A 25,488-nucleotide genomic window follows, 5' to 3' on the forward strand; every position below is an offset into this window, starting at 1 on the left:
CTAGGCCCGAAACATCAGCTTTCCTGCTCCTCTGATGCTGCTTGGCCTGCTGTGTTCATCCAGCTCTACACCTTGTTATCTCAGATTCTCCAGCATCTGCAGTTCCTACTATCTCTGACTATTTAGAGACATTGGAAAAGTTAAGAAATGTGCTGAAGATGTGTAGGTCGGTGTTGTCAGCATACATGTGGAAATTGATGTGTTTCAGATTATGCAAAAATTAAATTGCATCACCAAAAGAATGAAGGAGAATTTGTTTACTTTATCAGAGATCATGGAAAAGATCACTAGAAACAGTGGCACAAAATGAATCCAAAACATGAGAGGATAAGTATTAAAAAGCGAAGAAATTATATGTTTGGTGAAAAGCACTAAATGATTAACTTAGAGACAGCACAGATGCAACTAGTCAAATTGTCATACCCTTTGCCATTGAATTCTATTATTATGTTGTACATTTTATCTCTAAAGCCAAAAAAAGGGAGCTAATCTGTAAGTAGTGGATGGCCAGGGGATAAATTAGTTCATTTTGGCTATCACTATATTTTGTTAACAAGAGACCAAGGTGAAGGTCCAAGCACAGGAACACCACTAAAGTTGAAATGGATTGAAGGGTAAGCATGTTAAGTTGAGACTTGGGTGATGACAAAGGTTTTAAATGCCCAAGATTGTGAGAGCAACAGACGTTCTTCAAGTATTTTGCAGTTTTGAGAAAATTTTCCTGGACAACATTAGAAAAAAACTTTATTATCTTAAACAGTATTATCTTTCTCTGTGACGAGAACCATGATTAATGCCTTGATGGACTTTTGCTTTATACAGAATATTTTTTTTTGTTCCTAAAGCACACAGGGACTTGTTTCTATTCTAAAACTATTAAACAAATGCAAAAGATTTTCCTGTGCATATTTAATCCTTAATGTAAAATGCGACAACATTGAAGAGCTAGTAACCTCACTCTTTTCTCTTCACAATATCTGGGAAATAAATACATTGCATTGATAAAGGGAGCAATGCGGGTGACTATAAGTAGAATAGGGTCGGTGAATCTGTACCACTTTTAACCGAATTCCCAACTGTAGAACAAAAGGACATGAAACTGAACTTATAAAAAAGAACTTTGGAGGTTAATGTTAGGAATCAGTTCTTTGTGCAAAAGAGTGATTAGTGGAGAAGAAATTTTTCAAATAATTCAAGACACATAAATTTTGTGATGGACTGATGTATATGTGACCATAAGACCATAAGATATAAGAGCAGAATTAGGTCATTTGTCCCATTGAGTCTGCTCCACCATTTGATCACGGCTCTATGTTTCTCAACCCCATTCTCCTGCCTTCTTCCTGTAATTCTTGATTCCCTTACTAATCAAGAACCTATCTATATCTGTTTTAAAACACTCAATGACTTGGCCTCTACAGCCTTCTGCAGCAATGAGTGTGACAGATTCACTGCCTTCTGGCTTAAGAAATTCCTCCTCACCTCAGTTTTAAAGGGTCATCCCTTCAAACTGAGGCTGTGCCATTGGAAACACATTTTCACATTCATTCTATCCAGGCCTCTCAATATTCCATAAGTTTCAAAGAGATTCCCCTTCAAACTTTTAAACTCCATCAAATAGAGACCCAAAATCCTCAACTGCTCCTCATATGACAAGCCCTTCATTCCTAAGATCATTCTTGTAAACCTTCTCTGGCCCCACTCCACAGGGATCTGCTGGATCTTCCCAGTTTTCTGAAGTTACAGCAGGAGATTGGCAAAACACCCAGGCAAATGATATTAGGGATCGTTCTCATCAGTTACACTGCTTCCCTGGAGTGTCAGCTAACCTTGGGCCTATGTTACAGAAGGAGGAAGACCTAATGAACAGTGTCAGAGCCTCTGTTTCATGTAGAAGAAGATATGGATGAACCAAATAAGCTCCTTTGTCTGCATTTATTTTTGCTGTGTTTGTGAACCAGGACATTAATGAAAATGAAGATTGAATTACGCATTAATACCACGTGAACTACAATTGGTACATCAAATACAAACAGCAATGAACGAAACATGCTTCTCAGAATTAAATGCAAATTAGATTCTCTCACAAGTATCGTAGTCGTGGTAGATTTCTGAAAGCTCCTTGATCAATTTTCACCAGATGCTTTGTATTTTGAATTGAGCTGGATAGAGGCAAGTGAAACATATTAGAATTAATGGACGAGTCAAAGATACATGGAGCATGATGTGAATGCAAGATAAATTAACAGCTTCATTATGCAAAAATAATCTCTTGTTTGAAAAATATAGTTAAATATGACAAAATAAGAATAAAAAACCTGAATATTTTTTCCACTATTCATTTTATATCATCTTCCCTATTCTGGTGGACGTATTAACTTTTTGCTGGACCATTGTTTCACGGGTTACAGTCAGAGACTGGTAAATAGCAATCAAGTGGGAATTTTGTTGTTGAAATACATGTACAAAAGGGAAAAAGGTACTTGACTGATAGCTCAAAAGCTTTATTTATATGACAATCTTTCTGCTGGCTCAACATTCATTTACACAAGATAAAGGGGTGACAAGTGCTTATAGTTTCTGTTATCTCCCCTTAACCTAGGTAACTAAAGCCAATTATAGAATTCCTAGCATAGCTCCACAAACTCAACAAGAACTGGAAATTGAAACTGGAGCCATATGGAAAAGCCAGGCAAAGTTTTAAAGAACAGAGCCATTCACAGAGTTGCACCCCTGTGCGTTTTGTGGACATTGTAGTAATAAGGTCCTTGCAGCCGCAAATAAGTACCACACAAGAGTAATCATATTTTTATAACACCAGATTCAAAAGCTTTCAAAACACCCATGCAAGTTACCATGCAAGTAATTCTGACCTTCACCAACTTAGCGTATGCCAGAAATCTTCCATCTGAATCTAGTAAATGTTCCAATGCTTCAAGCAAGATTATCCAAAGCTATGTAAATATTCAAGGCATCAAAATCCCTGCAGGTTTGCTGATTTCGCACCAGATCCCAGCCAATCCATTCACTCACTTCCCAAACTTGCATAAAAGCTTTTGTTGTTGAAATACATGTACAAAAGGGAAAAAGGCGCTTGACTGACAGCTCGCAAGCTTTATTTATGTGATATTCTTTACTGGGGGCTCAATATTTATTTAGACAAGATAAAAGGGTGTCAAGTGCTTATAGTTTTTGTTCTTGATGCTTTAAATATATGGTTGGTGGGAAGTTTTACAGGGTTGTAATAACAGCAATGCTTTTCAAGTCAGTCATGAATGACTGCTTTTAAGCTTTTAACCACAAATGCCATTGTTACTGTAGGGTTTACAGAGTGCATTATTCGAAATGATATGAGTTTGCCTGAAGAGATTGAGGGGCTGTTGGGGTGGGTTGGGGCCTGGGTTGACACGGCAGGTAAAAAGGAACATCGGGGATGGCTGGGGAAGCATGGATAAAAGCTTTTGAAATTATCTTTCAAATTGGTCCTATCCAGACTGCAGTTCATGATTCCTCTGAAAGGCTAAGAACCATGAGTCCTTGAGAAATTGATCTCACTCCAAAAAAATTGCAGGGAAATAGGAGCTATTTCAGAAGGGTCTATTTCCATTTCTGAAGAAGTGTCTAGGCCCAAAACGTCAGCTTTCCTGCTCCTCTGATGCTGCTTGGCCTGCTGTGTTCATCCAGCTCTACACCTTGTTATCTCAGATTCTCCAGCATCTGCAGTTCCTACTATCATCTTCCCACACACCATTTGTAAAGGTATGCAGAGTCTCCAAGACTCCACAAAAATCTGGCCTTACATATTCAACATTTAGTGGGTCAAACCCCTTGAAATCCTGACCAACAATTATAGGAACAACATCACAAGGACTGAAGTGCTCCAAGGAAAAGTTCAAAAACAACCTTCCCAGAATAACTAGGCTGTCCAATAAATCATGTTCATTAACATCACCTATAATCAGAAAATCAAACCTTTTCTGCCTAAAATAATTTTTCTGTGAGTAATCAGCACATGCTCTGCACCACATCGACATAGCCTGCTTTCCTGAGTTTTCTTCAACAACAGAATCTAATAGGTTAAAACATATTTTAGTCTACTATAACAGCTGAATTATTCTTTAGTTATTTCAGACCTCTTGCTAAATATTTTTCAACAAACACATACAAACACATTAGACAAAAATCCTTGAAGAGACAGCACATGATTTAACTTGTATTCTAAAAATACAGTTCATGATATTATTGAGATTAGACAATAATAACAATTTCAACAATGTCCAATTTGTCTTTAACCCATTACCAGATCTCCCTTGGCAATGGATCATTGAGGTGGTTGGGGGTGATGGAGGTGAGGTGTATTTAAATAGGCAACAAGGTGTGGGCAGGGATACTGCTGAATTGCAGTCTCTCTCCTTCCCACCCTAATACCAAATGAATACTTTAAGTAGGCAGATGGGGTAGTCTCCATGCAGAGAGTCTGAAAATTGCAGCTCATATTTAGGGTACATTCAATCCCTACAGTGTGCAAGCACGCTCTTCGGCCCATCAAGTCCACACTGACCCTCTGAAGAGCATACCACCCAGACCCACCCTATCCCTGTAACCCTGCATTTCCCCACACCTAATCCACCTATCCTACATACCCCCGAACACTATGGGCAATTTAGCATGGCCAATCCACCTAACCTGCACATCTTTGTGCTGTGGGAGGAAACCAGCGCAGCTAGAGGAAACACACGCAGACATGGGAAAAGTATGCAAACTCCACAGAGACAGTCACCCAAGGGTGAATTGAACCTGGATCCCTACGCTAACCAGTGAGCCACTGTGCTGCCCCATTAATATTATATTCTTCATTTTTTCTTGTTTTCTTCATCTTCCTTTGCTGAATCCTAAAATGCTCATAGTCCTCAAACTTACTACATAGAATCAGTGGATTTATTTAGGGGAGTTATTACCATGGTTTTTTTAGGGGAGAGTGTCTTTCTGTCAAGTACTCAGTGCCTGATCAAGGGATCTGGCACAAAGAACAGGTGGTTTCTCTGAGAACCAGCTCTTACCCTTACTCCTGACCCCCTGCCACCCCCTTTCCAGTGGCTCCTCCCCCGCAATCTTGACCTTGCCTTCACAAATCTGAGCGTGGGTCCTTTGCTGATCCTGAGTCTCTGATGGATGCATTGCTGACGGCCTCCACTGGTGGCAATGATCACTGTTGGCTTCTGATTGACAGGTAGCTATTGGGGGCTAAATTTCTATCCTCAGGGTCCTCGATCACAGAGCCTGACTGACACTTAATTGAGCAGGCCTTACCCAAAGGAGGTGAGGCAGAACCCTTGCTCCGGCCAATGGGCAAGATCTTCCACCTCTTGTCTGAAATTCTAGTCCACTGAGTGGAGAATATTGTGTTTAAGAACCACAGGATTGTTTAGGAAGAGGGTAAATGAGGGCTAGTGATTTATGCTAAATTAATAATTAAAATTCCACTGGATGCTAAACAATGTTACAATTTCTGAATTTGGCAAAAGAAAGCAAACATGAATTGTGTGCTAAACCGGGATTTACTTGAGGCATTGGACCAAGAAAGAGATGTTGGGATTTTAAGAGTACAGTATTCTCAGACTGTCAAAAAAGCAACCAGAATTCTAGGATGTACAGTAAAGGTGTAACAGGATTGTAGTGGTGGACCTTGTTGACAACAAAGTCCTTGTTTGGAGTTGTTAACCTGGGCCAATCAGGGAAGTCTTGGCTGACCAATATTAACAGGAGATTTAGAATCTCCTCAGTTCAGGAGACTGACTCTGAGCTGGCTGGGCCACAGCCAGTGTACTGTGCAAAAGTAAGTAAAGGGTGACTGGTGACGAGATACTGGCCTATGTGCAGTTATTTATAGATGACAGGAAAAAACAAGATGTGCCCGAAGAACATTTGCTTGCAACAGTCATCTTGGAGTTGGGATAAGCATTTCTGGAATCATGCCTTTATTTGGGAAGCTTGACTTCTTTGATCCTGCTGTCGAAGACTGAGCCTCGAATGTGGAAAGAATGTGATTATTTTTTCTGGACTAATGTCATTAGGGCAGATGAGAAGCAGCAAGTAATCCTTCTGACTGCTTGCGCACCCACAGCATTTTCGGTTATAAGCGGCTTAACTTTCCCAGAGGCACAAGACATTAAAACCTTCCAAGAGTTGGTTAAGGAATATAATGACCCCGGACCTCCTCTAGTTCTGAGACACTATCAGTTTTATTCAGCTGTTAGAGAACCAGGGGAAATTGGTGTCTGGATTTTTGATGAGACGATTGGCAGAGGTATGTGATTTTGGGTTAACCCTAAATGAGATGCTGAGAGGTCGTTTAGTATGTAGGATTAATGACATTACCATGCAGAAGCGCCTACTAGTTAAAGTCCAACTGGACTTCAAACAGGCAGTATAACTGGCTTTGTCATTAGAAAATGCGGCAAATGGAACATGGGAGCTACAGGGCATCCCAATGGAAGCGGTCTCCCTCACCTCTCTGACTGAGCTTGGGGAACACCACTAGAGCGTCGGCAATCACAGAGCCTCACACAGGGAATATCCTGAGCAGAGGGACCCTAGGCCAGCCCACAGCAGAACCCCACTACAAAGCTGATCCTCAGCCAAGTGCCTAAAATGTTCTTCAGGATCTGGGCCGACAAACCATTGTAGCTGCTACCGGTATGCAGACTCGAGACAGCAAAGGAGTCCTACAAGGCCTGACATGAGTAAGAAAACTTGTCGGGCAGTACCCAGGACAGTGCACATCCTGGAAAATCCTCCTACATGTGGGTTGGAAAAGTTAAATTGCTTAGCGACATCCAAATGGGAACCAATTAAAATTAATGTTTGGTTAAATGGTCACTCAGTTCCCTCGGAGGTTGATACCAGTGCAGCTGTATTGGTGGTTGCAGAACCTGTCTTTAAGAAGATTTGCTCAGGACTTCTAACCTAAAGTGTGCGCGAGACCTCAGCCAGACTGAGAACATACACTGGGGAACCATTGCAGATTAAGGGTACAACTTCGTTTCCGGTCACCTATGAGAAGCAGTTGGTGCAGTTACCACTGATGGTAGTAGGAAGCTTGGGCCCAAGCCTATTGGGGCGGATTTGGTTCAGAAAGATTCACCTTGATCGGCTCAACATTTTTCAATTAGAAAATGGCTACCTCAGTGAAGTTCTCGTGAAATCTCCAGGAAGTTTTCAGCAAGGGCTTGGGACTATCAAAGGGGTCAAAAGCCACTTTACATGTTGACCAGGAAGCAATTCTGAGAATTTGGAAGGTCCACCCACTGCCATTTGCCTTGTAGGCAAAAGTAGAGGCAGAAATCAGGAGGGTGGAGAGTGAGGGAATCATCAAACCAGTGCAGTTTGCGGAAAAGGCAGCACCAGTCATACCGATTGTGAAGCCAGACGGTTCAGTTCGCCTTTGTGGGGTTTTTAAGCAAATGGTAAACCGTTTTTTGCAGCTGGATAAATACCCAATCCTTTGCATAGAGGACTTGTAAGCAAACTTGGCAGGAGGGCTGTCCTTTACAAAGCTGGATGTGAGCCATGCTTACCTGCAAATACAACTGGATGAGGAGTCCCAGAAGTACGCTACAGTTAGTACCCATAGAGTTTATGTCAATATCCAAGACTGCCATTTGGGGTATCATTAGCCTATGCCTTTTCCAGTGGACCATGAAGAACATTTTACAAGGGCTACCCCAGTTCGCCGTTTATCTGGATGATGTACTACTAATAGGGAAGACCAATAAAAAGCACTTGGAGAACTTGCACATGGTGCTTAAATATTCCTCCCAGGCGGGTGTACACCTTAGAAGGGAAAAATGTGTGTTCCAGGCACCCCAAGTGACCTACTTGGATTACAGAGTTGACAAAACCGGGCTATACATGTTGGAAGATAAAGTGAGGGTGATCAAAGGAGCCCCAGCTCCCACATCTATACCGGAGCTTAGTTCTTTCCTTTGGTTAGTGAATTATTATGGAAAATTCATACGTAACCTGGCTTCCATCTTGGCACCTTTACACCTGCTATTGGAAGAGGGTCAGCCTTAGAAATGGTTGCGTAGCCAAGAAGTAGCCTTTAGGGAAGTGAAAATGCAGCTATCATCATCTAAGGTGTTGGCCCGCTATGCTCCGAAGTGAGAGGTAGTGCAAACATGCGATGCCTCCCCGAACGGTATTGGGGTAGTGTTGGCTCACTGGTGGCCTAATGGACGGGAACACCCGATATCATATGCTTCCCGGACTTTGGCTGATGCCGAATGCAAATATGTCCAGATAGAGAAGCAAGATCTGACAGTCATCTTTGGCATGAGGAATTTCCACCAGTACCTTTATGGATGGGAATTTGTCATAGTAACAGATCACATAACCCTGCTAGGGCTATTGAAGGAAGACAAGGCAGTGCCGCCCATAGCTTTCAGTAGAATTCAGCGTTGGGCCCTTATTCTCAGCACGTACAAGTTAGAACACCATCCAAGTGACTAATGTGGATGCCCTGAGCCACCTCCCATTGGCAGATACTCCACCGGTGGTGCCTCCCTGGAAAGTCCGTTTGGCTTTAAACTTCCTGGACATCCTTCCAGTCATCGCTGACAATATCCAACTATGGATGCAAAAAAATCCTGTCCTAGTGAAACTGAAACAGCTGGTGGTTATGGGGAAAACAGAAGGACCATCGCAATCAGGATTGAAACCTTTCTGGACCCACTGAGACAAGATCACCGTAGAGGATGGCATATTACTATGGGGAGCAAGGGTGATTGTCCTGAGTAAAGGTTGCCACCAGATACTGGCTGAACTCCACCAGGGTCACCCAGGAGTTTCCAAGATGAAGATGCTGGCAAGAAGTTATGTCTGGTGGCCAGGGTTGGATGCTGACTTTGCATCATTGTTGGGGCAGTGCCCGGGATGCCAACAAGAACACAAGTTCCACCAGCAGCACCACATTCGTGGGAATGGTCTGGTAAACCCTGGACTCGGTTGCTTGTTGACTTTGCTGGTCCTTTCATGGGCTCAATGTTCCTGGTCATTGTGGGCGCTCATTCAAAGTAGTTGGATGAGCATAAAGTTCGTTCAGCAAACTCAGGGATGATGTTTGAGAAGCTGCAAGCACTTTTCGCCTTACACAGACTCCCAGAAGTATTGTTCATGGACAAGGGGACATCATCTACCAGCAGGGAATTTGAATATTTTCTAAAGTGAAATGGCATTCAGCACATAAGGGCAGTTTCACACCATTCATCATCCAATGGTCTAGCGGAGAGACAAGTCCAAACATTGAAGGTGGGCTTAAAAAAGCAGCTCACAGTATCACTTGTTACCAAACTGTCCCAGTTCCTGTTGAATCATAGGACCACGCCGAATGCAACTACAGGGATAGCTCCAGCAGAATTGCTGATGGAGAGAAGACTCTGCACCAGTTTAAACCTGATATTCCCAGATCTGGAGGGGGTGGAAGGTGAAAAGGCAGCAGGAATGCCAATGTCAGCCATATGCCTCCTCTTAAGCGAGGAGGATGAAGTTTGGTGCTGGAATCATGGAAATGGCCCTGTATGGGTATGAGGCGAGGTTGACGCAAGATCGGGTCCCATGACTTACAAAGTTTGGGCAGGTGATACAGTCCTGAACAAACACATGGATAACCTGAAAACCGTTACCTCGCAAACAGGGCAGGAGCAAAACATACCTGGCCCCTCAGAACAACCAGAAAACCTATCAGAAACTGTAGGTTCTCCCCCTCCATCTAGTATCGAGGAAACCTCAGAGTCCGAGATGGAGGTAGCCTCGATACCACTACTACCAGAAGAGGAGGAGGAAACTCTCCTGAGACACTCCAGACGCAAGAGATGGGCTATGATCTGGTACACGCTGCCAGTGTTAGAATCCGAGTCAGGGGGACTGGATCTGGGGTGAAAACATAGCATGAAAAGCAATGAGAAAGACCAGGCCTACATCCCCAGACTTAGGTGGGGAGGGGTGTAGTGATTGGAACCAGGTGGACCTCGTTGACTACAAAGTTCTTGATTGGGGTTGTTAACCTGTGCCAATCAGGCAAGCCCTGGCTGATCTACATGAACAGGAGATATTATAGCCGACTGCCTGCTCCTTTTCTGTGGCTATGTTCGTGCGTGGGTGTCCCTGGAGAAGGAGCACTGGGTGTCCGCCAATACTCTTGATAGCTTTCGGGAGAGGAGGACACCACGGGGTGTGGAGTGCTTTATTTCCCCCTCCAATTCTATTTTAATTTGATCCCTACCCTCTCCTTCACCTTTATATTCGCATAGGCATTGCCAAGGAGCTCTGCTTGCTACTGGTTTTTTAGTCACATGGGTGTTTTTCCTGGTGGTGGACTATCAATAAAGTTATTTACACATCTGGTGTTTTTACTGTAAAAAAATATGAACAGGAGATTTAGAATCTCCTCAGTTCAGAGGACTGACTCCAAGCTACTGTACTTTGCACAAGTAAATAAAGAGTGACTTGGTGACGAGATACTGGCCTCTGTGCAGTTATTTCAATATAAAACAAGGAATATCATACTTGATCATGGAGAGATGACACCTGGAGCAATGCATGCAGTTTTGATCTGCCCATTTCAAAATATATATTCATTTTTTGGAAGTGCTATGGAGAGAGTTATATGATGAATTCCAAAAATTAAGTACAAGGAGATTGACTACCTTGTATTTTTTCTCTTTTTTTAGCCCCATGTTCCAATACTTGGGTGCAATGTTCTGAATCTTCAATGTGCAATACTACAGCATTCTACCTATTTATTATTCCTTCTTAAATTCAACTAGATGCTTAGTAATGGCATTTTGAGAACTGTGAAAACTCTTTTATTGTAATAATTTACTATCTAATATCACAAATTTCTCCATTTCTGCTTTAAAGTGTTAGTACAAACTATTCTTGATGTAACATCTACAAGAAGAATCATGATATGTAAACATGGAGGGACTCAGTGTTTGTGGCTCCATATTAAATTTAAAATCTTGGAGAAAATAGATTTTATGTGCCGCCCTAAATACTCAAAGTGAGATCAAAGCTGGACAGGATAATTTGAACACAGAAATTCAATTACAACTTAATTTTCCATGAATATTTATTATTTTACAAAATAGTAAGACAAGATTTCTGCACAGGTCTTCCTGATCTCCTGGCACAACTTCAGGAGAAATTCTGGAAACGTTGCATAAAGTTATTTGCATGAAGTTAAGACGCTAGGTTGGAAGAACAACACACAATTTCCATCCCACTGTCTCTATATTGTTTTCTTCCAGAGTGGCACTGTGGCTCAGTGGTTAGCACTGCTGCTTCACAGTGCCAGGGACCTGGATTCAATTCCACCTTGGGTGACTGTGTGGAGTTTGAACATTCTCCCTGTGCCTGCATGGGCTTCCTCACACAATCCAAAGACCTTTTAGTTAAGGTGGAATAGCCATGGGAAATGCAGCATTACAGGGATAGGGTTGGTCTGGGTAGCTGTTCTTCAGAGGTTCGGTGTGGACTTGATGGGTTGAAATGGCCTGTGTCCACACTGAAAAGATTCTATGGTTCTACACAAGGTGTCGTAATAATGCTAGTTGCTTTTTTTTTACAAAAAAGGAAACTCAAGAGGTAGGTTTCCCATCCAATATCAAAACAGGCTTCAGATTTGCAATTTTCTGTGCAGTGAGTTTATTTAAACAAAAACTAAATTCAAATTCTAAAATTACCATGGTGGAATTTAAATTTAAATTCTTTGGATTATCATCTGAGGCCTCTTTCCTCTCTGGTACCAAAATTCTTCCTCGACATCATTTTCTTCTTCCTATAATTAACCCAAGTATGAAAAGAATCCCAAATGGGAAACTGTATTCTGTTGCTAGGGATAATGGGTCAATATACTGAAATTCCATAAGGTTTCATCTCTCGACCAAATTGTTAACACACACTGCACACTTGTATAACTTAGGATGTCACACATATTCTGCAATAAAGCCGCCTAAGGTCAAAACAACTATGTGCTGTAACTTGCAGACTTTACATACACATTAATATAGCAATCAAAACACCACTTTTGGCAATTAATGAGTTATCCATTTCCACTGGCCCACTAACAATGAAAATATGTGTTATGTCATTCTTTAACCTAGCACTGAGTCATACAACTTATTTTTGGAACTTGACTGGTTCAGACCAACAGTTGCCAGTCAAGTTTTAACTAGTTGGGGCCTCATGTTGATTAATTTAGTCCCAGTTCTCACAGGCTGGGTCCACAGAAGAATGGGAAAACTGCCAAAAGTTAACACTTTAAACTAAAACAGATAGATAAAATTAAGATAATTTAAAAATAGATGCTGTAGCAGATGAAAATTAATGTAGAAAATTGTGAAGTGATTCATTTTAGTATGAAGAACAATGGAGGAGAATATAAACTAAAAGGTACAATTCTAAAGGGAGTGCAGGAGCAGATGCAGGTGCAACTTTATGTGCACAAATCATTGAAGATGGAAGGATGGGTTGAGAATGTGGCTAATAAACCATATTGGGATGCTGGGCTTTATAAATAAGGGCATAAAGTATCAAAACAAGGAGCTTATGGTGAACCTGCATAAAAACCCTTGATGATTTTATAAACTTTTATAAGGTCACCCCTCAGCCTCCAGTGCTCCAAGAAAAATAGCCGCAGTCTATTCAGCCTCTCCCTGTAGCTCAAACCCTCTAACCTTTTCTGAACCCTTTCTAGTTTCACAACATCTTTCCTATAACTAAAAGAGAACTATTTAATTTATGAATCACAGCATTTTTTACAGATACATAACATTCCATATCTTAACCACTCATTGTTTAAAAAGGTTTCTCCTCCACCATCCCTATGGGAGGACAAATGGGGCAATCATCTGGAGGCTTGCACTCAAGGGGGTGGGGGAGGTGGTGGGTGGTGTGGGGTGATGGTGGTGAAGGCTGTTGTCAGTGGGATTCCCACGCTTGCACCATAGGCACCTGTGAAAAAAGATCAGAAACCAAAGAAGGGTGACCTTCTAATAGAGGAGACTGACATTGTGTGATCTGTCATTTTGTTTCCAGTTTGAAAGTGGTAAGGCATCATTAATGCAAAGGAGCTTCATGGAGAGCCACCAGGGATTGGGGAAGAACAAGGGTGTGTGTACTGCTCATTGTGATTTGACCCTGGGGAGGAGTGCTTCCCACAGAGTGCGTTTTACTTTGGGTCCTGCATCCCCTAGGGATGGCGCTGATTTGAACTGAAAGAATTGCAGCAAAGATGTGGCAGAGTGGGACTAGTGAATTTCTCTTCCAGAGAGCCAGCATAGACATAACAGGCTGAACAGCCTCCTGCTGTTGCTGTAACTAGTTAATAATTCTATCAGGCATTAAATAATTGGGGAATATCATCACTCCAGTTTCATGAATACATCAATGTTGTATGAACTAAGCTTTTTGCAAGCATATCTCCTTGCTTAGATTACTTCGATTACTTGCTTAGAATTATATCTAAGAAGACAAAAATCAACCAGAATTTTATCCCTTTAACTAGAGGTGCTGTTGATTTCTCACTGAGATTTCATAGGAGGCCAAGGAAACTGTACTGGTGTTCCCCCAATAAAACATTAAATGATAAATTCACATATTTTTCTGCAGGGAGCCACTATTCAACAGATTTCAGATCAGAGAGAGACTTAATACTGTAGGGTGAATTCTCTGAACTGTTTTCCCTAAGAGCAGTTCACAGCAAAGAAGGCATGATTTCTGAATTTATTCTAATGGACATTTATTCTAAAAGAAAGCAAAAGGGCAACAGTGAAAGTAGTGAGCATAACATACCATAATTCAGGCTTCTAAAACCTTATATTCATTTCATTTTTTAAAACATATATTTCCTTAGCGAATTTCTTCCAAGATTACATTTAGCTCTATGTTAGCTATATTGCAGCTTGCTTCAATATCATCGTGCAAGAACTAAAACCCTTTTGACAATAAAAGATTCTAAAGGACGTCCGACAGGAAGGTTGTTTCCCTGACTGGGGAATCTAGAACACTGGCCCACAGCTTCAAAATAAGGGACAAATCATTTAGCACTGAGATGTGGAAAAGTTTGATGCTCAAGAAGCTGTGAATCTTTGGATCAAATGATATGGGAAGTAGGCAGGAACGTGGAGTTGAAGCTGAAGTTCGGTCACAATCATGTTGAATGGTAGAACAGGTTGGATGGGTCATATGGTCTACTCGTGCTCCTATTATGTTTGCATGTTACCAGCCCAGGAATTTGCTTCTGCTCAATAAAGGAAGCCATATTTCTTCCTCAGACAAAGCACCTCAGTGACCTTTCATTTACATTTTTTATTTAACCTATTTTTCTAATCAATCTGTTCAGAGATGTTATTACATGTCTCTGGAACAGGTGGGACTTGAACCTGTGTCTCTCAGTCCGGGGTAGGGACAGTACCACTTTGCCAAAAGAGGGATCCTTAATGCATTTTTAAATCAACCTGTTTAGAGTGCCTATCGAGCACCTCTGGGGCAGGTGGGACTTGAAACTAGGCCTCCCAATCCAGGGGTAGGGACACTACCATATTTACACACACAGTGATAATAGGTTACAGCTGAAAATCTGTTTTATATTCTACATGGTAACCTAATCAAAAAATTTGATATGCTTCTTCATTCATTTCATTCCCACAATTGACCTTTAGAGATTTTTGTCATGGAAATGATTGATGCAAAGCCGTTAGAGGCTTAGCTGACAATTGCAACCAACGATCAAAATAATGACGCAGTTGAAAAAATAAGGTGTCATTTTAAAGGTGCTGCAATTTAATGGTTCACACTCAGTATAATCCTTCATTGGCAAAATTGTTACTAAGTTCTACATTGCTTAATTTCAAATCTGAATAGTTTGCATGCTTCATTAGGGAATATTATGCCCCTTAAACGTAATGGTGGAAGGACGGTCTCCACATCTTGACCCTGCACTTCTTGGAAAAGCATCAATAATGCAATCTCCTGAGAGGCAACCTTCTAATTGACTATCTTGGTATCCAGCTTTAAATTAACAAAGACATGCGTATTCTTGAGGTTGACGGGCCAATCAGAGAGCATCCCACTAGCGAAAGGTGGCGACTACTGCTGTAGGAGAGGGAAGGGAAAGATGGCTTTACCTTGAGCCACCATCTGAAGGGGTTTTACTTTCTTAAACTAAAATGTGGTCAACGCTGCCATGGCCTGTGGCTGAAGCTGTGATTCACTGATTCTTGCACCTCCAGTGCAAGGGAAGAGGAAATGTAAAAACATAAACCTGAACCTCCAAACTCCCCCAACACTCAACATCACCCCATCCCAGACAGAACCTTTCCCAGGGAGTGAGGTTGTTAATAAAGAAATGTGGTCGATGGAGCGAAATTGCGGACACAGGGATGGTTTGAAGTGTGTATATTTCAATGCTAGAAATATCAGAAATAAGGTGGATGAACTTAGAGCATGGATCAATACTTGGAACTACGATGTTGTGGCCATTACAGAAACTTGGGTAACTCAGGGACAGAAATGGTTGTTGGAAGTTCTGGGATTTAGATGCTTTAAAAGAAATAGGGAGGGTGGTAAAAGAGGCGGCAGAGTGACATTGCTAGTCAGGGCTAGTATAGCAGCTACTGAAAGGCAGTTTGAGAATGATATGTCTGCAGAGTCAGTTTGGGTTGAGGTCAGGAACAAGAAAGGAGCAGTCACTTTGTTGGGTTTTTTTTTTAAAAACAGAACCCCTAATAGTTGCAGAGAAGTGGAGGAGCGGATTGGGAGGCAGACACTGGAAAGGTGCAGAAGTCACAGGGTTGTAGACATGGGTGACTTCAACTTTCCAGATATTGATTGGAAACTTTTTAAGTTGTAAAAGTTTAGATGGAGTGGATTTTGTCCAGTGCATTCAGGAAGGATTCCTGACACAGTATGTAGATAGACCAACACGAGGAGAGGCCACTTTGGATTTGGTGCTTGGCAATGAACAGGCCAAGCATTCGACCTGTTGGTCGGAGAGCATTTTGGCAGTAGTGATCATAACTCTGTTACTTTTACAAAAGTCATGTAAAAGGATAGGTACATACAGCAGGGTAAGGTTTATAATTGGGGGAAGGATAATTATAATTCTGTTAGGCAAGAACTGGGTAACATAAAATGGGAACAGATGCTGTCAGGGAAGAGCACTACAGAAATGTGGAGATTGTTTAAAGGAATGCATACTGCGTGTGCTCGATATGTTTGTCCCTAGCAGGCAGGGAAGGGAAGTCAAGTGAGGGAGCCTTGGTTCTCGAGACAGGTCGAACGACTGGTTAAGAGGAAGAAGGATGCTTATATAAGGTTTAGGAAACAAGGATCGGAAAAGGCTCTAGAGGGATACAAGTTAGCCAGGAAGAAGCTGAAGAAAGGGCTTAGGAGAGCTATAAGGGGGCATGAGAAAACCTTGGCAGATAGGATCAAGGAAAACTCCAAGGCTTTTTACACGTACGTGAGGAATAACAGAATGACCAGAGAAAGGATAGGGCCGATCAAGGATTGTAAAGGGAATTTGTGCACGGAACCTAAAGAGATAGGAAAGGTCCTTAAATGAATACTTTTCTTCAGCATTCACAACTGAGGGACCTAGTTGTAGGGGAGGACAGTGTGAAATGGGCTGGTAGGCTAGAGGAGGCGGATGTTAGTAAGGAAGATGTACTAGGAATTTTGAGGAACTTGAAGATAGATAAATCCCCTGGGCCTGATGGGATTTATCCAAGGATTCTATGGGAAGCAAGGGAAGAGATCGCAGAGCCTTTGGCGATGATCTTTTAGTCCTCACTGTCCACAGGTATAGTGCCAGAAGATTGGAGAGTGGCAAACGTCATTCCCTTGTTCAAAATAGGGAACAGGGATAACCCGGAAATTACAGGCCAGTTAGTCTTACTTCAGTGGTGGGCAAATTATTGGAAAGGGCTCTGAGAGATAGGATTTATGATCACTTGGATAGGCACAATTTGATTTGTGATAGTCAGCATGGATTTGTGAGGGGTAGATCATGCCTCACAAACCTTACTGAATTCTGTGAAGAGGTAACCAAACACGTGGATGAAGGTAGAGCAGTGGATGTGGTATACATGGATTTAAGTAAGGTGTTTGATAAGGTTCCCCATGGTAGGCTCATGCAGAAAGTAAGGAGGCATGGATAGGGGGAAATGTGGTAGATTGGATTCAGAATTGGCTGACCCTTAGAAGACAAAGGGTGGTAGTGGACGGAAAATATTCAACATGGTGCTCAGTTATGAGTGGTGTACCACAAGGATCAGTTCTGGGTCCTCTTCCATTTGTGATTTTTGTAAATGATTTGGATGTAGGAGTGGAAGGGTGGTTTAGTAAGTTTGCGGATGATACGAAGGTGGGTCGAGTTGTGGATAGTGCGGAGGGCTGTTCTAGGTTACAAAGGGACATTGATAGGATGCAGAGCTGGGCTGAGAAGTGGCTGATGGAGTTTAACCCTGACAAGTGTGAGGTGATTCATTTTGGAAGGACAAATTTGAAAGCAAAATACAGGGTTAACGGAAAGATTCTTGGCAGTGTGGATCTTGGGGTTCATGTCCACAGTTCCTTGAAAGCTGCTACCCAGGTGTATAGAGTGGTTAAGAAGGCGTATGGTGCGTTAGCTTTCATTAATAGAGGGATTGAGTTCAAGAGCCGTGAAGTTATGCTCCAGCTATACAAAACCCTGGTTCGGCCACATCTGGAGTATCGTGTCCAGTTCTGGTCGCCTCATTACAAGAAAGATGTGGAAGCGTTGGAAAAGATGCAGAGGAGATTTACCAGAATGTTGCCTGGAATGGAGGGAAGGTGTAAAAAGGAAAGGTTGAGAGAGCTAGGGCTTTTCTCTTTAGAACGACGAAGGATGAGAGGTGACTTGATGGAGGTGTACAAAATGATCAGAGGTATTGATAGAGTGGACAGCCAGAGACTTTTTCCTAGGGTGGAGGTAGCTATTACAAGGGGGCATAGTTTTAAAGAGAGTGGAGGTCGATATAGGGGAGACGTCAGAGGTAGGTTCTTTATTCAGAGAGTGGTAGGGGCGTGGAATGCATTGCCGGAACGGGTAGTGGAGTCAGCCTCATTAGGGGCATTTAAGCAGCTATTAGATAGGCATATTAGGATGATTGTATAAGGTAGGGGTGGAGGTTAGATAGACCTGAGGTTTAGGGTAAAAGTTCAGCACAACATCGTGGGCCGAAGGGCTGGTACTATTCTGTACTGTTCTATGTTCTATGTTCTCAAACCTGACCAATTGCCTTTAGCTGCCAGCATTTCCTCAGAATGGGGCCTATCTGTCACTGGGTCGATCCAAACCTGCCATAAGTAGGTTTATTCAACTTGGCCAAGCACAACTAGTGCATAGTTGTTGCCTTTGCTGGCATTACAAAACTGACCAGAAACATGTTAATCACTGGTCTGGCACCCGCACATCAAAATTTCCTTCAGATCTTACCCTCAAGATTAGATCTACAGCACCAGGTAGTTTCCATCCTGAAGGATTTGAAAACTTCAGCCGCCGTGGTATTAAGGTCAAATTGATTTTGCATTTGCAGATTAAATTTACAAAGTCACTTACAGTTCCACTAAGTCCAGAAGATCAACGAAGGCTTTAGGTTCAATTCTCTCCAAAGAATCACTCTGGGAAATATCACTGAAAGATAAGGACACACAAAAGAAACTATTTATTCTATCATCTGAAAAATTATTAATCTATGTTCTCATCTAAACTGGAGCGGAATTAAAAAAATGTTTATGAATTGAATATTTTGTCTGGATCATTTTGTAGGACTATGCTAGGCTGATATTTACCACTGAGTACTAGCGGTGGTTTCATACAGCAGTCCCATACTTACGGAACTTTGACCTGATTCGAAAACTGTGGAGAATGCTCTTGCAGCCTCCTCTTCCTGCTGACAATCAGCAGGGTTTTAAATCCCAAGCTTAGTATCAGAAATATCTCTTACACCCAAGAACTACTTACAAGAATAACAACCTAATATTTTCAAATACCATTTCTACAGCTTATGGCAAAATTTTGATCTACTAGTCAATCTTCAGTGGCATTGTTCATAGTGAGTGAGTCATTTTATAAAAATAATGACATCACGCCATGTGGCATTAATGGGAATATAGACTAATAAACTTTGAGACATTTCTGAGACTTGGAAATATTTTGAAGGGGTCCCAGGACCAGGGTCACATAATTGCATTGGGATCACAACATCCAGCATATTTTGAAAGAGCGAGAGTTTCAAAGACTTGAGAGAACTAGGAGTGTGTCAAGTGGCTGGGCAGGCCAGGACTTTTTTCCCTGGAGCGTGGGAGGCTGAGGGGAGACCTTATAAAGGTTTATAAAATCATGTGAAGCATAGATAAGGTGAATAGTCAGGGTCTTTACCCCAGGGTAGGGGAGTCCAAAACTAGAGGGCATAGGTTTAAAGTGAGAAGGGACAGATTTAAAAGGGATCTGACAGGCAACTTTTTTTTTTAAAACACAGAAGGTAGTGCATATATAGAACGAGTTGCCAGAGCAAGTGGTAGAGGTGGGTACAACTACAACATTTAACAGACATTTGAATAGGAACATGGATAGGAAAGGTTTGGAGGGATAAGGCCAAACACAGGCAAATGGGACTAATTCAATTTAGGAAATCTGGTCAGCATGGACAAGTTGGGTCTGTTTCTGTGCTGTATACCTCTATGACTCTATGATTCTGTGATGCCAGGATAAAGATTGAGTCTCTAGGAAGACTGAGGCAGGCATGCTGAGGATCAATAGTTACCGATGGATAGCAACAACACTGGCATAGAAGCCTGATGACAGTGGTTTTGAATGGGTGGGTGACAGTTGCAGAGGAGAGCGAATTATTTGCATTGTCAGGTAGCATTAGGAGGAATAAAGGAAGTTAGGTGGTTTCAGGAAGCAGAAAATTGATCTTATGAGTAATCCTTTGCACACACCCTTGTCATTTTTTTTAAATTGGGAAGACGCAAGGGAAGATGGGAGAGAGAAGGAGAAAGATACCGAAAGTAGGTGTAGTGATTGTAATGAGGTCAGCCAGGTAGACCTCTTAGAATATGAGATACCTGATTGGGCTATTAATCTGGTCCAATCAGGGATTCCTGGCTGACACAAGCAAACTGGAGTGTCAGACATTCTGACACTCTGACAGCTGCCTCTGACGGAGCTGTATCAGTTTCAAGGACTTTCCACGTGTAAATAAAGGGTAACTTGGTGATGGGATACTGTCCTCTGTGGAGTTCTTTCAGTAGAGATATGCCTGGGAGAGGTCTGGCATTCTGGACATAGCAGTGAGATAGCTTAATAGATAATCTACATCCTGGTCATGAAACAATCCATGAACATCTCACACTTGTTAGGGGTGGCGAGTTTAGATGGGTTTAAGGAGTTGGTTGGAAATTGAGAAAAATAAGTCTGAAGTTATCTTTACTAGTGTTTTGTTTTAATCTTTCCCAATTTAGTTAAAATGCCACATCAATTATTTGCATATCCAAAGGAGGGCATTCATAGAATGAGAATATTATAGGATGGGAGCCCATTCAACCATATTGTACCTAGTCTGAATCTGAGAAAGAAGTAAATCAAGTTGTTTTGTTCCCTTACATGTTTAATTATGTTTCTTTTATTGACCTTAATTTTGCTTTTAAAAGCTGTGATACTGTTAGGGTTCAGGTGGACTTTGCATCCATCATGATTTCTGTTTGGGGATTTTATGGGCAACAAGCTAGTATATTTTACACAGTATGGTCTTACTTCAGGACAACTATTAAAAACATTGAGTAAATGTTGCACTCTCCCTTCCAATATTTATTCCACTTTTGATGCCTGCAACACATTTTGAAGGTTTTTTTGTTGTAATTGATTACAAATCTTTCTTACTGTCATAATTCTGGATAGCTACATACAAGGTTCAATTCAAAATTCATTTTTTGCAATTTTTTTTTATTGTGGGAGACCTATATAATGATAAGTGGAGGTTTATTCACTGGAAGTGTCAATGCCCTAGAATTTCATTAAATTTACAGTGAGCTTGATGAATAGAACTTTTGATGGATTTTTTTTGAGCATCTAGTATCATTAGTACGTAAAATCCAATATAAAACAGAAGTCATCATAAATAATCAAGCTTTAGAAAATTGCAGGACTCACACAATGGGTCATGTTTAGTGGAGGCAACATGGGGTCTCACAAGTACTGCAGAGACAAAGACCCATGTGGAAGGAAGCCCCAATCCAGGAGCTGTCACCAATCAGAGGCTGGCAGCTCTTCATTGATGGGCAGTGCCACTAGGCACACACTTCCTGTGTGAACACCTTTGAACATAGGGCCTAGGATTAATGAGTAGCAGAGTTTCTACTAAACCACTTTCAAAGGTTAAAGAACCTTGTGCATAGTGTTAAACCAGTGTAAAATATCTTCATTTTTTTTGCACTGAAATTTTGCATCACATTGTCCTACCATCATTTTTTTTTGCTTTAAGTTTTTTTTGTAAACTCAGTCATGTTTACCAGAATGTAAAGTGACAAATCAATTTCTTATGTTTATCTGACTCAAGAGTTCTGTCTTCTCATGCACTAGTACATGGTGTTCAAACCGAGTAGGCAGCTAACCACCAAATCTTTTTTGAAGACAACTATCCAGCCATCTCTTACTATATTAAGCCAACTTTACTTATACACAAAGCTGATTAAAGAGTAGTTCAGGTCTAAACATAGAATTCCACTCAACCAAAACCATATTCAACTACTCCTAATACATGGAGTTCTAATTATCTCCGATTTATCAATGATTCACTCTGATTGTGTACAGTTTAGCGGTCAAAACAACTACTTATTCAGGTCCAACTGTATAACAATCCAACTTAACACTTTTCCAATTCTACACCATTATATGAAAATCATTTAGACGAACAGACTTTGGATTTATCTTCGAATAAACAAAACAGTTCAACAAAATGCTGCGATTGCTAGCAATATGAAATAATAACAGAAAATGCTAGAAATACTCACTGGGTTTGGCAGTATCTGTGAAGATAAAAAGTTCACTTTGCAGGTCAATAACCTTTCATCAGATACTGCAAATGTTAGAGACGGAAATAGGTTTGATGCCATTGAGGAGGGACAAGGATGGGAAAAAGAGCAGAAAAGGAGGGTCTGTAATAGGATGGAAGGGAGGAGGGATCAATTAACGAAAGGACTAATTTTGTAAACTCAAATGAAGTAATAAAGGAATTCTTACTTGTGAAACAACAGTAACTGCCCATTGCCCACATACAGTTAATACACAATTATCAGTGCAAGCTAGGTTCAACTTGTTTCAGCTTTGCCTCCTGCTGAGTCATGCCACCCTCAATAGCAAACAGCATTGGCTGCATGGTTTATCATAAAGGTGAACTGGCAGCCCAAACTTTGTGTGCAGTTTCTAACAGAAGAAACAGACATGTGTTAATTGTACATTGTGATCCCCCTTATACATTTTTAGGATGTTTGAATATTTTCAGTCTAGAAGTTTGATCCAAATTAAGAAATATTGAATAAGATATGCCTTTCGTACAGGTCAACTGTCCACAAAAGACTACTACAAGAAAAGTTATTGTTGATTGGAAGCAGAATGTTACAATCAATCTTTAATACAATTTCCTGTAACTGGTTTAGTTTTAGTTTGTCAAAAAAATAACACCAGTTAAGCAGCCTTGTGGTTTAGGAGTTTTAAGTTGTCTCTTCAGCTATCATGAATGAAAACATGCACGTCAGCCAGTGCATTTGATAACAGAATCAAACCCACTTAAATATAAAAGGGATAAATGCAAATCAACTTCAAGCAAAATTTTCAAAACGTTTATTGCTTCTTGCGTATTTATTTCTATGTAATTTCTTTCTTTATATGGAGCTTTAAAGATGTGACTTACATATATTTCGAGGTTGTAAACACTGCAGCAATACAAAGCACATTTTTATTCAATTTCTAATTTCAGGAGTGGGGATCAATATGATCACACCCGATTTTAATTAACTTCTATGCCACAAATGTACATTACATTTACACCAAATTAATTGAACTCATCTCTCCAAACTTTGATTGAATTGATCCACAATTCAAATTCTAGGTAGCTTTTACTGAGGTGCCGAGGTAATTATGTTTAGGTATGGGAACATCTAATTGGAGTCATATCTAGCACGTAGGAAGATAATTATGAATGTTGGAGGTCAGTCACCTCAGTTCCAGGATATCTCTGCAGGAGTTTCTCAGGGTAGTGTCCTAGGCCCAACCATCTTCAGCTGTTTCATCAATGACCTTCTCTTCAGCATAATATCAGAAGTTGGGTTGTTCATCGATGATTGCCCCATGTTCAGCACCATTTGTGACTCCTCAGATACTGAAGCAGTCCATGTTCAAATACAACAAGTTCAAGACAATATGCAGGCTTGGGCTGGAAAGTGGCAAGTAACATTCATACCACATAAATGCTAGGCAATTCCCACCTGCAATTAGAGACAATGTAACCACCACTCCTTGACATTCAATGTTGTTACTATCACTGAATCCCCCATTAATCAACATCCTTGGTGTTATCATTGACCAGAAACTCAACTGAACTCACCATATAAACAAAGTGGCCACAAAACCAGGTCAGAGGCTAGAAATACTGCAGTGACTAAATCATCTCCTGATTCCCCAAAACATATACAAAGCACAAGTCAGGAATATGATGGAATACTCTGTGCCTGCAAGGATGGGTGCAGCTCCAACAATCCTCAAGAAGCTTGACACCATCCAGGTCAAAACAGCCCATTTTATTGGTATCACATTCACAAGTATCCACTCCTACCACCACTGAGTAATGTGTACTATCTATAAGATGCATTGCAGAAATTCACCAAAGATCCTTAGTGGACAGTACCTTCCAAACTCACAACAACTTCCGTCTAGAAGGACAAAGGCAGCAGATACATAGGAGCACCACAGTCTGCAAGTTCCCCTACAAGCTACTTATCATACTGACTTAGAAATGTATCACCATTCCTTCACTGTCACTGGGTCAAAATCCTGGTATTCCCTGCCTAAGGGAATTGTGGGTCAACCTATAACATATGGACTTCAGTGGTTCAAGATGGCAGCTTCTCACCACCTTCTGAAGGGCAGCTAAGGATAGACAATAAATGCTGGCTAGCCAGCAATGCCCAGATCCCAGAAGTGAATTTAAAAATGCTACTATAAGATTTATTTTTTGCCTTTTTAAATGGCTGAACCCTGTTCACAGCTTGAGATTGTAGAGGATCCTAATATTTCATGCATATAGGTAAGATACGATTTAATTTTATTTTATGACAATGAGTTTGCTTTCTTTCCACTAGTAACTGGTTTATGCATCCATCTTTCAGAACTGTGGAGGAAGATTAGGCAAATAACAAATGTAAAAAGGTCAGATGCTCTTGAAGCAAAGTATCTGTTCCAAACAACCCGCACCCAAAAAAATCATTTAACTGTATTTGTGTGAGGTTGTAAAATTCAGGAAAGATTGCTGGGGATTGGAAAGTGGATAATGTAATTCCAGGAATCTTTGCTTAAACCTCTCTGGCTCTCTATCTTCCATTCTGCCTTTAAAACCTTGATTACAGTCCATCTGTTTTACCAAGCCTTTGGCCATTGCCCAAATATCTGATTCTGTGGTTTTGCGCTTCTTAAAACTCCCATGAAGTACCTTGGGCTGATTCATTACATTACAGGCACTCTATAAAATAAAGGTTGTTAATATGGATTGGTTTATATTCTCCTTATTTTTCCAATCCAAATGCTTCACTTTGTATTTCTGTTAAATTGCATCTGCTCCATGTCTTCTCATTTCATCAATTTGTCTCCTTCCGAACTTTATTACGATTCTGCTTGTTATTTGTTACTTTCTTTGAATTTTGCATCATCTTCAAAGTCTGAAATTATGCTGTGTGTGCCCAAGGGTTGGTGCTAATATTTTTGAATGCATATCGAGTTGTGATGTGGACATGCTGGTGTTGGACTGAGGTGGGCACACGCACACGGGAATCTATGGGGTGAATTTGTATTTGCAGATACATTCTACTTTGTTCAATAAGCGCACAATTTATAGACAGTTGGTCAATGTGGTGTTTTATAAATTCCTACTTTAGCAATAAAACCAGTCTGACTCCAAACCAAAACACAAACAGATTATAAAAAAAGGCATCACACCTAAAATGCATTGTTTGACCTAAAATATCATCTGTTCTTTACACTGATAAAACCTTTAGTTCTCTCAGGACAGTGACTTGAAAGGAACTTGGGGATTTACATATACATATTAAATCAATTAAAACCTTCTAACTGATTAAAGACTTAACAGCATCTGAGGTTTGTTTAATACATCCTCATCAATGGTGTGA

General features: G+C 40.9%; 1 protein-coding gene across 1 annotated transcript in view; it reads right to left on the reverse strand.

The window, feature by feature from the left end:
• Positions 1-25,488, reverse strand: part of LOC109927566 (lutropin-choriogonadotropic hormone receptor-like) — a 74,275-nt gene that overhangs the window by 8,907 nt on the left and 39,880 nt on the right. The window contains exons 3-4 of the mRNA XM_048600630.1: positions 18,647-18,721; positions 2,088-2,162 (exon numbers count right to left, since the gene is read on the reverse strand). Of these exons, the coding sequence (XP_048456587.1) occupies positions 2,088-2,162; positions 18,647-18,721 (150 nt within the window). The remainder of the gene's footprint in view (positions 1-2,087; positions 2,163-18,646; positions 18,722-25,488) is intronic.

Source organism: Rhincodon typus, chromosome 9, assembly GCF_021869965.1.
Source record: "Rhincodon typus isolate 14 chromosome 9, sRhiTyp1.1, whole genome shotgun sequence".
Taxonomy (NCBI): domain Eukaryota; kingdom Metazoa; phylum Chordata; class Chondrichthyes; order Orectolobiformes; family Rhincodontidae; genus Rhincodon; species Rhincodon typus.